This window comes from Lutra lutra, chromosome 11 (genome assembly GCF_902655055.1).
Source record: "Lutra lutra chromosome 11, mLutLut1.2, whole genome shotgun sequence".
Classification (NCBI taxonomy): Eukaryota; Metazoa; Chordata; class Mammalia; order Carnivora; family Mustelidae; genus Lutra; species Lutra lutra.
The window spans coordinates 10,060,210-10,075,174 of NC_062288.1; the positions used below are offsets into that span (position 1 = coordinate 10,060,210).

The 14,965-nt window shown below is 43.6% G+C and overlaps 1 protein-coding gene and 1 pseudogene across 1 annotated transcript in view; one reads left to right on the forward strand and one right to left on the reverse strand.

Moving 5' to 3' along the window:
• VOPP1 (VOPP1 WW domain binding protein) overlaps positions 1-1,530 on the reverse strand; it is a 106,020-nt gene extending 104,490 nt beyond the window's left edge. The window contains exon 1 of the mRNA XM_047694630.1: positions 1,252-1,530. Coding sequence (XP_047550586.1) covers positions 1,252-1,305 — 54 coding nt within the window. The 5' untranslated portion in view covers positions 1,306-1,530. The remainder of the gene's footprint in view (positions 1-1,251) is intronic.
• Positions 1,304-2,946, forward strand: LOC125081298 (dynactin subunit 6-like; annotated as a pseudogene).
• The last annotated feature ends 12,019 nt before the right edge of the window (positions 2,947-14,965 follow it).

Here is a 14,965-nt window from a genome sequence, read left to right on the forward strand (position 1 = left end):
CCCCTACCCCTGCTAGGGCACTTGCTCTCTCTCTCTCTCTCAAATAAATAAATAATCTTAAGGAAAAAACAAAAAGTCTGCCTGGAGCAAGAAGCTTTTCCAAACATCAACCTTACTTTCAAGTGCTAAGAAGACGTTCCCATCCAATATTTCCTAATAATCATCTTTTAATCAACTAAGAAAACCAAGTCATTTCCAGCACAGATACCCAACTATTAAAGTTTTACAGGCCTCTAAAATAGAAAACACAGAAAGGAGTGTAAGTATTCATCACCCATTCACTCTGATTTCATTAATTTAATGCAAATTTCCTTCAAAGTAACGAAGATGAGCAGGGAATTGGACAAACCCTAATTCAGACTCCACACCCCAGGACCCTACTAGCTCACATTTTTAAAAACCCGCTTTAGAAAAAAGGGGGCGCCCCCCCCATCAGGGGGCGCAACTTCCCAGCCCCGGGGGAAGGCCTGGATGGGTTGGAGCGACGGCAGGAGCGTTGCTTTCACCGGGCGCTGCCACTGCCAGTGGCTTCAACAAATTCCCTCTCTAGGCTTCCAGAAAATCACGTCCAACACCCAAACTCCCCGCGGAATTTTTCTCTCCAAACTGAAGACCGTGCGCTTCATTTTCACACGCAGGAATGCTTCCTCCCGCTCTTCGCGGCTACTTCCCTGGTATTCCGTGACATTTTCCCGCAACTACGAGTCCGCGCGTTCGCACCTCCGCCCTCCAGCCCACTCCAACCTCGAACCGCACGCGGCCTGGACTCTGCGCCTGCGCCGCTCCCGGGACCACCGCCCCCTCCCCCAGCCGCGCGGAACCCCCTCCTTCCCGCCCTCCTCGAGGGAACTTGGGGTACAACGCATAAAGGTCACTCCTGAGTCCTCCAGACCGCCGCGACGAGCGAGAGAAAAAAGCCAGCCCGGAGCGCGGGAGAAGGGGTGTGGGGAAGCGTAGGCGGTCCTGGGTGGGGAACGGGAGGGGAGGCCAGGGGGGAGCCCGGGGCGGGGGGAGGCCGGGGCGGGGGGGGGCCGGATGGGACCGTGTCACCACGATCCCCACACATTCAGCAGCCGGACTTATGCAGGTCCGCGAGCCTGTGGCTCTCTGCCGCTCGACCTCTCCGGTTCTCCCGGACGGTCTTTCGGGGGCGTCCCGGCACTGCACCCCGCTCAGCCCCCGGCATTGTTCGCGCTCCGCTAGCGCGTCTGAGAGGCGCCCGGGGAAGCGCGGCCCGGCCTCGGCCCCTACCTCCACGAGCAGCCCAAGCAGCAGCGCCGCCACCCTCCGGGGCAGGCGGCTCATGGCTCCGCGTTCTCTCCGGGTGTGCCCTGCTATCAAGTGGCAGGCGCGAGTCGGCAGCGGCACGTCCCCCGTGGGCCGGGCGGGGGGCGGGGCGGGGGTTCGGACCCCGGGCCAGCCCGAGTTGGGGGCGCGGGGCGGCTGGCGGTTGCGAAGGCGAGACGCGCCGCGCCGCGCCGCCCTGGCTGCTCTCCGCCCGACGCTCCGCCCCCCGGCTCGCGCGCGCTCCCGGCAAGCCCGCTTGGGCACGCGCCCGCGGGCACCGCGATCCCAGCCTGGGCGGGTAAAGCTGCTGCTGGGCGCCCGGGTGCGCAACGCCTAGATGCGCCCGCCGGCAGCGGGGATAGGGCTTGCGGGGCCAGGCGGGTGGGAGAGGAGCTGTCAGGTGTCTCCTCCCTCGATAGAGACCGTCCTGTCACGCTCGAACAGACCCAGGGAGGTTTTTAACAGAAGCCAAGTCTTCGCGTGGTGAAGCTTGTTTCGGAGGGAGGTGGCTGTAGAGGAACCTGTCGCTCCGTCTTGCGTCCTGGGCTTCTCTGTTCTTCGCTCCCCCTCCTCTTCCTACCGAGAATGCACTCTGCCCACTTGTGACAGAAAGGACAGCCCAAGGGAGAGGGAGACCGGCTGTGAATAGAAGGCTCCTTACACCTCATTTCTCATTAAGATGTCGGTGCTTTCTAGGTCTGCATTCTCCCCTGCTCCTGCCTGGCTCCACCGCAATCGGTCCCACGTTACCATCTGCCCTCCTACTGCTGAGTGTGGATGTCCTTCAACTCTGCTGAACCACCTTGCCACCTCCACTACCTAGCACCCACCATTTTTTTCTTTTTCACAAAGTGGCTCAGATCCCAGCTCATCAGTAATTCAACAAGCATTATTGAACTTGTAAGATGTACCAGACCCTGAGCCGGAGGACCAGTGTGTAGAGGTGGGCTCCTTGAAAACTTATGCCTGAAGTTTAAAGGGATAGTCACTTACATGACTATGACACATACAGGGTGCTGAGTGGAGACACCAAGGGGTCAAGGGTAATAAAGGGCGTAAATCATGACTGGGAGGTAGAGGAAGGAGTCATGGAAATACATATCACCTAACACGAGTCCCAGACACTTTCTAGCCTTCATCACACGTACTCATCTGATGACTTTAAAATATGCACCACTCAGGGTCCAAACCATGGCAGAGAAGCTCCAAAGAGTGTGAAGGTTGCTCCTGGACAGTTGTGTTGCAGAAACTGAAATCCCGGGGTGATGTAACCACAGGACGGTGATCCACTCTAAAGCACGGATTATTACAGAAGCTGGGCGGATAGTGATTGCTTAAGGTAACCTCCTAGAAAAACAGGTGCTAGTCCTCAAGGCTAGCCATGAAAATAGGAGATAATGTTATTGAATCAAAAGCATATGCAGGCAGAAACGTAATATTGACAGGTGCTTGCATCATTGGGGCTTGGTGCAATCTGAATGTGGCTGAAGTCATCCCTGAGAATACAGAGTGATCTGTGAGGCTGACTGCCTTCGTGGGGTGCAGACTGAGTGACCACAGCCCCAGATACTACGGCTGAATTTCCTGATGAAAACCTTGCTGAACTACCACCGCCTAAAGAAGACTATGAAAAGAAGGTCAACTCCAGTTAGGAGCTAAGAACAATATATGGGATCAAGATAATAGTTTGTCTTTGACCACTACCTTTTGAAAGGGCCACAGTGTTCCTTCCCACCACCCCACTCGCCCCCCAGAGTATTTCTATTAGGGATTCCTGCCACAATATTAACATATAAAACAATCTGGATGTTGACATAGAAATGCAGATTTTACTATACAAAGATAAGGCTCCAATCACAGGTAACATGGCCCCCATTTCTCTAGTATTTCAATGAAATCACCTTTTGAATTCTTCCCAGAGTTGTCTTTATAAATATTAGACAAACCACAAAATATATTCCAAATATATAACATTTTACAGTATGTTCCAACCCCAGACAGAAATACACGATACTTTACCCACATTTTTTTCTAAGATCCAACTTGCATTAGCACTAAAGACAAGATTGTGTGTGTGTGTGTGTGTGTGTGTGTATTCGCCATATATATGTGTATATAAAACCACAAATGTACACACGGTTGTTTTCATGGAAAATTGAAACCTTTGAGACTGTGGGTTTTATCCCATGATATCCAAGAGGGAACAGGAATAATAACATGTCACAAACTCCTCAAACTGGGGAAAAATAAACACAACTATGTATGAAGAGCATATCAGTTGTGTGTATACAAATATACACATATATACAGATTCATATATAAACACAGCTATAGTGATAATACGGTATATACACATACACATTTGCTCTGAATTCTGTATCTCACTATATTATATACTCTCCATCTTTGGAAGCACTTTTCTCCTCTTTTGATCCGGGCAGCTGGAGACTCTCTCCTAACAAAACTGAAGTGGGTATTTCTAAAATGCTGATTCTATTCTGAATGCCACAAAATGGTATCTCAGGATCCCAGTTTTATGTTTGGTGGCTATTGCTTAAATTCAGTAGACCCTATTCTTTTAACTCCTTCGCTTAAAAACATTTCTATTCAGTAATGATGTTTCTGCCTAAAAGAGATGTTAGCTGGAAATGCTAAAATATATTGATTACTCCCTAGTATACATCTGCATGGTTGGATTATGGGTAGTATTTATCCCGTCAGTATTTTTCAGTGTTTTATGATGGGCAAAATATTACATACTTCCATAACTTAAAAAAATATTACTTTAAACTTAACAGTTCACAGAATAACACATGTTGACTTTATTTTGTAAAATTGAGTCAGAGGAAGGTAATGGATTTCACTGTAACTATCCTCTATAATTTATATAAAATACCTTATTTTCCTATATCCTTGCTTCTTTTCTGAGAATTTACAGGTTTAGTTTATTTTTCTTTTTCATATAAAATATTGGCCATGGATTTTAGTTGTATAAAGGACTCCCCATGATAAGAAAGGGTATGTTGTTACGTATTTATATTCTAGCATATATTGTACTAAATAAAAATGCTAATGGCAGGACTTTTAGTGAACACAATTTTAATCAATTTTTCTATTTGTGTTAACTTTCCCAAAGTAAATCTTTTCATTTTTATTGCATACTATCTACATTAAAGCTGATGTGTTTATTTCCTCCTATTTTTTAAGATTTTTTTTTTTTAATTTATTTGACAGAGATCACAAGTAGGCAGACAGGCAGGCAGAGAGACAGAGGAGGAAGCAGGCTCCCCACTGAGCAAAGAGCCCAATATGGGGCTCGATCCCAGGACCCTGGGATCATGACCTGAGCCGAGACAGAGGCTTTATTAACCCACTGAGCCACCCAGGTGCCCTTATTTTCTCCTTTTGTGGTTTTGGAGCGGTTTAAAATTTCAGGTGAAATTTCAGCAGCTGTTGAATTAATTTGACTTCATTTTGTTTCCAAGAAAAAATTTTTATTTTCATTTTAGTAAAACAGAAATAATTAGGGAAAGATGTATTCCGTAGCATAGAAATCAGTAAGAATCATCGCTGATGAAAATGACAAGTAAATGATCATTAAATGGTCCTGGTTTCTGAGGACAATAAAACTAAAAGAAATTTTTATATATTTATAAACTTATGAGATGATTTTGGTACACTGCTAGAGACTCTCGATGTTGTTATAATTTATTTAATTACAGAATGGCAACATCTTTAAGATTTTATTATAACTAAGTTCTTTTTAAGATTTTATTTATTTATTTGACAGACAGAGATCACAAGTAGGCAGAGAGGCAGGCAGAGAGAGACGGGGAGGCAGGTTTCCAGCTGAGCAGAGAGCGCGGTGTGGGGCTCGATCCCAGGGCCCTGATATCATGACCTGAGCCGAAGGCAGAGGCTTTAACCCACTGAGCCACCCAGGTGCCCCTATAACTAAGTTTTAATAATTCAAGTGTGCACATTTGATGGAATATTTTAACTTTTGAATCAATAGCTGTTAATACTAAGACATTAAATACTAAAACATTTTCACTTGAAATAAATAAATAAATGAAATAAAGTAAAATAAGCACCGCTGAACTATACCTATTAGAACCAGAACTTGTGGGGCGCCTGGGTGGCTCAGTGGGTTAAGCCGCTGCCTTCGGCTCAGGTCATGATCTTGGGGTCCTGGGATCGAGCCCCGCATCGGGCTCTCTGCTCAGCAGGGAGCCTGCTCCCTCCTCTCTCTCTGCCTGCCTCTCTGCCTGCTTGTGATCTCTCTGTCAAATAAATAAATAAAATCTTAAAAAAAAAAAAAAAACAGAACTTGCAAGAAAAACAGGCAAGATGACTGTGGGCTTCATTTCATGGTAAGGGCACCATCCGACAAGCCCACCAAGGGTCTTTGGACTCTCCTAACTTTGATTTACTGTTTACCATTAGGGCGTTTTACTACCTTTTTAAGGGCAGAAATTAACGTATAGAAAACTAAGCTGCAGGGCGCCTGGGTGGCTCAGTGGGTTGAGCCTCTGCCTTCAGCTAGGGTCGTGATCGAGCCCCGCATCAGGCTCTCTGCTCAGCGGAGATCCTGCTTCCCTTCCTCTCTCTCTGCCTGCCTCTCTGCCAGCTTGTGATCTCTCTCTGTCAAGTAAATAAATAAAAATCTTTATTTAAAAAAAAAAAAGAAAACTAAGCTGCAAGCTTTGTTATATAACAGAGATGCAAAAAAATTTTTTTTTCTCCAATGGCAATGTAAATCCTATAAAAATACAAATGACCGGGACCCGAGTCAAGATGGCGGAGAAGTAGCAGGCTGAGACTACTTCGGGTAGTGGGAGATCAGCTAAATAGCTTATCTAAAGATTGCAAACACCTACAAATCCAACGGGAGATTGAAGAGAAGAAGAACAGCAATTCCAGAAACAGAAAATCAACCACTTTCTGCAAGGTAGGACTGGCGGAGAAGTGAATCCAAAGCGACGGGAAGATAGACCGCGGGGAGCAGAGCAACGGAGCAAAATCAGGACTTTTAAAAGTCTGTTCCGCTGAGGGACATCGCTCCAGAGGCTTAACTGGGGTGAAGCCCAGGCGGGGTAAGCGCGGCCTCAGGTCCCGCAGGGTCGCAGAAGGATCGGGGGTGTCTCAGTGTCGCAGAGCTTACCGGTATTAGAACGGGGAAGCCGGCTGCAGAGACAGAGCCGAGGAGTGACTCTCAGCTCAGGGTTGCCTTGAACCGGTCGCAGGCTCGGTCAGCTCGGAGCGCGGCCGGAGGCCAGGGTGACGGGAGTCATTTGGCGCTGTTCTCTGAGGGCGCACTGAGGAGTGGGGCCCCGGGCTCTCGGCTCCTCCGGGCCGGAGACCGGGAGGCCGCCATCTTTATTCCTGTCCTCCGGACTCTACGGAAAGCGCTCAGGGAACAAAAGCTCCCGAAAGGGAACCCGAGCGGATGACTCAGCGCGGCCCCGGGTAAGGGCGGTGCAACTCCGCCTGGGGCAAAGACGCTTGAGAATCACTACAACGGCCCCTCCCCCAGAAGATCTACGGGAAACCCAGCCAGGACCAAGTTCACCTACCAAGGAGAACGGCGGAGAAGAAAGCAAAGCACGGAACTCATGGCTTTCTCCCCATGATTTTTTTTAGCCTTGCAGTTAATTTAATTTTTTTTTCTTTTTCAATTTTTTTTTCTTTTTCTCTTCTTCTGCTAAATTTTTTTTTAACTTTTACCGTTTTCTTTTTTTAACGTTTTTTAAATAGTTTATCTAATATATATATATTTTTTCCTCTTTTTATATTTTTTCTTTATCGGCTTTCTTTTTTTTAATAGTTTTTTTTTTTCTTTCTTTCTGAACCCCTTTTTATCCCCTTTCTCCCCCCTCACAATTCAGGATCTCTTCTGATTTGGCTAAAGCATATTTTCCTGGGGTTGTTGCCACCCTTTTAGTATTTTACTTGCTCCTTCATAAACTCTTATCTGGACAAAATGACAAGGCAGAAAAATTCACAACAAAAAAAAGAACAAGAGGCAATGCCAAAGGCTAGGGACCTAATCAATACAGACATTGGTAATATGTCAGATATAGAGTTCAGAATGATGATTCTCAAGGTTCTAGCCGGGCTTGAAAAAGGCATGGAAGATATTAAAGCAACCCTCTCGGGAGATATAAAAGCCCTTCCTGGAGAAATAAAAGAACTAAAATCTAACCAAGTTGAAATCAAAAAAGCTATTAATGAGGTGCAATCAAAAATGGAGGCTCTCACTGCTAGGATAAATGAGGCAGAAGAAAGAATTAGCGATATAGAAGACCAAATGACAGAGAATAAAGAAGCTGAGCAAAAGAGGGACAAACAGCTACTGGACCACGAGGGGAGAATTCGAGAGATAAGTGACACCATAAGACGAAACAACATTAGAATAATTGGGATTCCAGAAGAAGAGGAAACAGAGAGGGGAGCAGAAGGTATATTGGAGAGAATTATTGGAGAGAATTTCCCCAATATGGCAAAGGGAACAAGCATCAAAATCCAGGAGGTTCAGAGAACCCCCCTCAAAATCAATAAGAATAGGTCTACACCCCGTCACCTAATAGTAAAATTGACAAGTCTTAGTGACAAAGAAAAGATCCTGAAAGCAGCCCGGGAAAAGAAGTCTGTAACGTACAATGGTAAAAATATTAGATTGGCAGCAGACTTATCCACAGAGACCTGGCAGGCCAGAAAGAGCTGGCATGATATATTCAGAGTACTAAATGAGAAAAACATGCAGCCAAGAATACTATATCCAGCTAGGCTATCATTGAAAATAGACGGAGAGATTAAAAGCTTCCAGGACAAACAAAAACTGAAAGAATTTGCAAATACCAAACCAGCTCTACAGGAAATATTGAAAGGGGTCCTCTAAGCAAAGAGAGACCCTCAAAGTAGTAGATCAGAAAGAAACAGAGACAATATACAATAACAGTCACCTTACAGGCAATACAATGGCACTAAATTCATATCTCTCAATACTTACCCTGAATGTGAATGGGCTAAATGCCCCAATCAAAAGACACAGGGTATCAGAATGGATAAAAAAACAAAACCCATCTATATGTTGCCTACAAGAAACTCATCTTACACCCGAAGACACCTCCAGGTTTAAAGTGAGGGGGTGGAAAAGAATTTACCATGCTAATGGACATCAGAAGAAAGCAGGAGTGGCAATCCTTATATCAGATCAATTAGATTTTAAGCCAAAGATTATAATAAGAGATGAGGAAGGACACTATATCATACTCAAAGGAACTGTCCAACAAGAAGATCTAACAATTTTAAATATCTATGCCCCTAACGTGGGAGCAGCCAACTATATAAACCAATTAATAACAAAATCAAAGAAACACATCGACAAGAATGCAATAATAGCAGGGGATTTTAACACTCCCCTCACTGAAATGGACAGATCATCCAAGCAAAAGATCAACAAGGAAATCAAGGCCTTAAATGACACACTGGACCAGATGGACATCACAGATCTATTCAGAACATTTCATCCCAAAGCAACAGAATACACATTCTTCTCTAGTGCACATGGAACATTCTCCAGAATAGATCACATTCTTGGTCCTAAATCAAGTCTCAACCGGTATCAAAAGATTGGGATCATTCCCTGCATATTTTCAGACCACAATGCTCTAAAGCTAGAACTCAATCACAAGAGGAAATTTGGAAAGAACCCAAATACATGGAGACTAAACAGCATCCTTCTAAAGAATGAATGGGTCAACCAGGAAATCAAAGAAGAATTGAAAAAATTTATGGAAACAAATGATAATGAAAACACAACTGTTCAGAATCTGTGGGACACAACAAAGGCAGTCCTGAGAGGAAAATATATAGCGGTACAAGCCTTTCTCAAGAAACAAGAAAGGTCTCAGGTACACAACCTAACCCTACACCTAAAGGAGCTGGAGAAAGAACAAGAAAGAAACCCTAAACCCAGCAGGAGAAGAGAAATCATAAAGATCAGAGCAGAAATCAATGAAATAGAAACCAAAAAAACAATAGAACAAATCAACGAAACTAGGAACTGGTTCTTTGAAAGAATTAATAAGATTGATAAACCCCTGGCCAGACTTATCAAAAAGAAAAGAGAGAGGACCCAAATAAATAAAATCATGAATGAAAGAGGAGAGATCACAACGAACACCAAAGAAATACAGACAATTATAAGAACATACTATGAGCAACTCTACGCCAACAAATTGGACAATCTGGAAGAAATGGATGCATTCCTAGAGACATATAAACTACCACAACTGAACCAGGAAGAAATAGAAAGCCTGAACAGACCCATAACCAGTAAGGAGATTGAAACAGTCATCAAAAATCTCCAAACAAACAAAAGCCCAGGGCCAGACGGCTTCCCGGGGGAATTCTACCAAACATTTAAAGAAGAACTAATTCCTATTCTCCTGAAACTGTTCCAAAAAATAGCAATAGAAGGAAAACTTCCAAACTCATTTTATGAGGCCAGCATCACCTTGATCCCAAAACCAGACAAGGATCCCAACAAAAAAGAGAACTACAGACCAATATCCTTGATGAACACAGATGCAAAAATTCTCGCCAAAATACTAGCCAATAGGATTCAACAGTACGTTAAAAGGATTATTCACCACGACCAAGTGGGATTTATTCCAGGGCTGCAAGGCTGGTTCAACATCCGCAAATCAATCAATGTGATACAACACATTAATAAAAGAAAGAACAAGAACCATATGATACTCTCCATAGATGCTGAAAAAGCATTTGACAAAGTACAGCATCCCTTCCTGATCAAAACTCTTCAAAGTGTAGGGATAGACGGCACATACCTCAATATTATCAAAGCCATCTATGAAAAACCCACCGCAAATATCATTCTCAATGGAGAAAAACTGAAAGCTTTTCCGCTAAGGTCAGGAACACGGCAGGGATGTCCGTTATCACCACTGCTATTCAACATAGTACTAGAAGTCCTAGCCTCAGCAATCAGACAACAAAAGGAAATTAAAGGCATCCAAATCGGCAAAGAAGAAGTCAAACTATCACTCTTCGCAGATGATATGATACTCTATGTGGAAAACCCAAAAGACTCCACTCCAAAACTGTTAGAACTTGTACAGGAATTCAGTAAAGTGTCAGGATATAAAATCAATGCACAGAAATCAGTTGCATTTCTCTACACCAACAACAAGACAGAAGAAAGAGAAATTAAGGAGTCCATCCCATTTACAACTGCACCCAAAACTATAAGATACCTAGGAATAAACCTAACCAAAGAGACTAAGAATCTATACTCAGAAAACTATAAAGTACTCATGAAAGAAATTGAGGAAGACACAAAGAAATGGAAAAATGTTCCATGCTCCTGGATTGGAAGAATAAATATTGTGAAAATGTCTATGCTACCTAAAGCAATCTACACATTTAATGCAATTCCTATCAAAGTACCATCCATTTTTTTCAAAGAAATGGAACAAAGAATCCTAAAATTCATACGGAACCAGAAAAGACCTCGAATAGCCAAAGGAATATTGAAAAAGAAAGCCAAAGTTGGTGGCATCACAATTCCGGACTTCAAGCTCTATTACAAAGCTGTCATCATCAAGACAGCATGGTACTGGCACAAAAACAGACACATAGATCAATGGAACAGAATAGAGAGCCCAGAAATGGACCCTCAACTCTATGGTCAACTCATCTTCGACAAAGCAGGAAAGAATGTCCAATGGAACAAAGACAGCCTCTTCAATAAATGGTGTTGGGAAAATTGGACAGCCACATGCAGAAAAATGAAATTGGATCATTTCCTTACACCACACACGAAAATAGACTCCAAATGGATGAAGGATCTCAATGTGAGAAAGGAATCCATCAAAATCCTCGAGGAGAACACAGGCAGCAACCTCTTCGACGTCAGCCGCAGCAACATCTTCCTAGGAACATCACCAAAGGCAAGGGAAGCAAGGGCAAAAATGAACTTTTGGGATTTTATCAAGATCAAAAGCTTTTGCACAGCAAAGGAAACAGTGAACAAAACCAAAAGACAACTGACAGAATGGGAGAAGATATTTGCAAATGACATATCAGATAAAGGGCTAGTGTCCAAAATCTATAAAGAACTTAGCAAACTCAACACCCAAAGAACAAATAATCCAATCAAGAAATGGGCAGAGGACATGAACAGACATTTCTGCAAAGAAGACATCCAGATGGCCAACAGACACATGAAAAAGTGCTCCATATCACTTGGCATCAGGGAAATACAAATCAAAACCACCATGAGATATCACCTCACACCAGTCAGAATGGCTAAAATTAACAAGTCAGGAAATGACAGATGCTGGCGAGGATGCGGAGAAAGGGGAACCCTCCTACACTGTTGGTGGGAATGCAAGCTGGTGCAACCACTCTGGAAAACAGCATGGAGGTTCCTCAAAATGTTGAAAATAGAACTACCCTATGACCCTGCAATTGCACTGCTGGGTATTTACCCTAAAGATACAAACATAGTGATCCGAAGGGGCACATGCACCCGAATGTTTATAGCAGCAATGTCTACAATAGCCAAACTATGGAAAGAACCTAGATGTCCATCTACAGACGAATGGATAAAGAAGATGTGGTATATATACACAATGGAATACTATGCAGCCATCAAAAGAAATGAAATCTTGCCATTTGCGACGACATGGATGGAACTAGAGGGTATCATGCTTAGCGAAATAAGTCAATCGGAGAAAGACAACTATCATATGATCTCCCTGATATGAGGGAGAGGAGATGCAACATGGGGGATCGAGGGGGTAGGAGAAGCGTAAATGAAACAAGATGGGATTGGGAGGGAGACAAACCATAAGTGACTCTTAATCTCACAAAACAAACTGAGGGTTGATGGGGGGAGGGGGTTGGGATAGGGGGTGGGGTTATGGATATCGGGGAGGGTATGTGCTATGGTGAGTGTTGTGAAGTGTGTAAACCTGGCGATTCGCAGACCTGTACCCCTGGGGATAAAAATATATGTTTATAAAGCTGTAAAAAAAAAAAAAAAAAGAAAGAAAGAAAGGATGAATCCCCAAGTTTTGTAGCAACATGGACGGGACTGGAAGAGATTATGCTGAGTGAAATAAGTCAAGCAGAGAGAGTCAATTATCATATGGTTTCACTTATTTGTGGAGCATAACAAATAGCATGGAGGACAAGGGGAGATGGAGAGGAGAAGGGAGTTGAGGGAAATTGGAAGGGGAGGTGAACCATGAGAGACTATGGACTCTGAAAAACGATCTGAGAATTTTGAAGGGGTGGGGGGTGGGAGGTTGGGGGCACCAGGTGGTGGGTATTGTAGAGGGCACGGATTGCATGGAGCACTGGGTGTGGTGCAAAAATAATGAATACTGTTATGCTGAAAAAAAAATAAAAAAATTAAAAAAAAAATACAAATGACCTCTGTTAGGGTGAGAACCTCAGCCAAGGATTTACAATTTAGCAACCCAAGCCAATTTAACACTCTCAACCCATGAGTTTCCACCTCCCCCCTGCTTCATTGGCTGTATACACACCAGTTGCCTGCATTCTCCTTCAAAGAAGCTTCATATCTGACCAGTTCCTTCATTAATAGAACCCTGACATGAATATACCATGTACTGGCATGTATTGTTATGTATGTGAGTTACATTTCCTATTCCATTTTGAACATTATGCTGATGCCTCCCTCCTGGTTCTGTATCTCCACTGAGAAGACTGTTCTGCTGAGTTTAACTTCCTGTAATTTATATAAACTTCTTTCAAAATAGAAAATTAAAACTTTGTGATGCTTTCTTCCCAGTCTGCTATCTCTTCTGTGTGCCCTCTGCCTGGTCCTAGGTGATGGGTGGCTGCTTGGCATGAGAAGGACGAGGGCTGGCCTGCCAGGCTGTTTCCCTGAATACATAAGGGCACACAAAGATTCTGAAAAAGTATCAAGATGAAGAAAACTCTACTACAACAATATCCCAGTAGCGTATCTGTATTTTTGTAGGAGAAATAGAATGGTTTGGAGATAAAGAGTTAGTCAATAATCATAGATTAAATAATCACTTTTAAAAACGGAACCATGGGGCGCCTGGGTGGCTCGGTCATTAATCAGCTGCCTTCGGCTCAGGTCATGATCCCAGGATCCTGGGATCAAGTCCCGTATCGGGCTCCCTGCTCAGAGGGAAGCCTGCTTCTCCCTCTCCCACTCCCCCTGCTGTGTTCCCTCTCTCACTGTGTCTCTCTCTCTGTCAAATAAATAAATAAAATCTTTAAAAAAAAAAAAAACCAGAACAGTGGTGGTAGCTTTGATACCCCATAGATTAGCTTTGCAAAACTGACCCTATAGTTCCTTAAGGAAAAAAAAAAAAAAACTTCCCACTAGATGTGAACAGATCACAATTCCACATAGTATGCCTTCTCTTTATATTTTTATTGTTTATTTTTATTTTTTTAAAAGATTTTATTTATTTATTTGCCAGAGAGAGAGAGAAAGGGAGAACACAAGCAGGCAGAGAGGCAGACAGAGGCAGAGGGAGAAGCAGGCTCCCCACTGAGCAAGGAGCCCGATGGGGGACTCGATCCCAGGACCCTGGGATCATGACCTGAGCCCAAGGCAGCGGCTTAACCAACTGAGCCACCCAGGCGTCCCTATTGTTTATTTTTATTTTTTAAAGTTTATTTTAATTCCAGTATAGTTAACACAGAGTGCTCTATTATTTTCAGGGGCACAATACAGTGATTTAGCAACAGAGTAACTTGAGAATTCTCTATATCGCTCAGTGCTCATCATGATAAGTCTACTCTTTAATTGGGGCACCTGGGTGGCTCAGCTGGTTAAGTGACAGCCTTCGGCTCAGGTCTTGATCTTGGAATCCCGGGATAGAGTCATGTGTCAGGGTCCCTCCTCGGTGGGGATTCTGCTTCTCCCTCTGGCCTCTCTCCTCTCATGCTCTCTCTCTCTCTCCCAAATAAATAAATAAAATCTTTTTAAAAAAATGTTAAAAAAAAAGTCTACTCTTTAATCCCCATCACCCATTCCACAGATCCCCCCCAACCTACCTCCCCTCTGGTAACCATCAGTTTGTTCTCTCTAGTTAAAAGCCTGTTTCTTGGTTTGTCTTCTCTTTTTTTCTTATGCTCATTTGCTTTGTTTCTTAAATTCCATTTATGAGTAAGATCATATGGTATTTCTATTTCTATGCCATATTTTGCTCAGCATTATACTCTCTAGTTCTACCCATGTTGTTACAAATGGCATGATTTCATTCTTTTTATGGCTGAATAATATTCCACTGTGTGTGTGTGTGTGTGTGTGTGTGTATACATACCACTTCTTCTTTATCCATTTATTAATGGACACTTGCGCTGCTTCCATAATTTGGTTATTGTAAACAATGCTTCAGGGGCACCTGGTGACTCAGCTGCCTTCAGCTCAGGTTATACCAGGGTCCTGGGATCGAACCCCATGTCAGGCTCCCTGATCAGCGGGGAGCACACCTCTGCCACTCCCTCTACCTGCTGCTCCCCCTGCTTGTGCTCTCTCTCTCTCCCCACCTCTGTCAAATAAATAAATCTTTTAAAAAAACAAACCAAAAAATAATGCTGCAATAAACATAGGGATGAATGTACCCCTTTCCTCAGT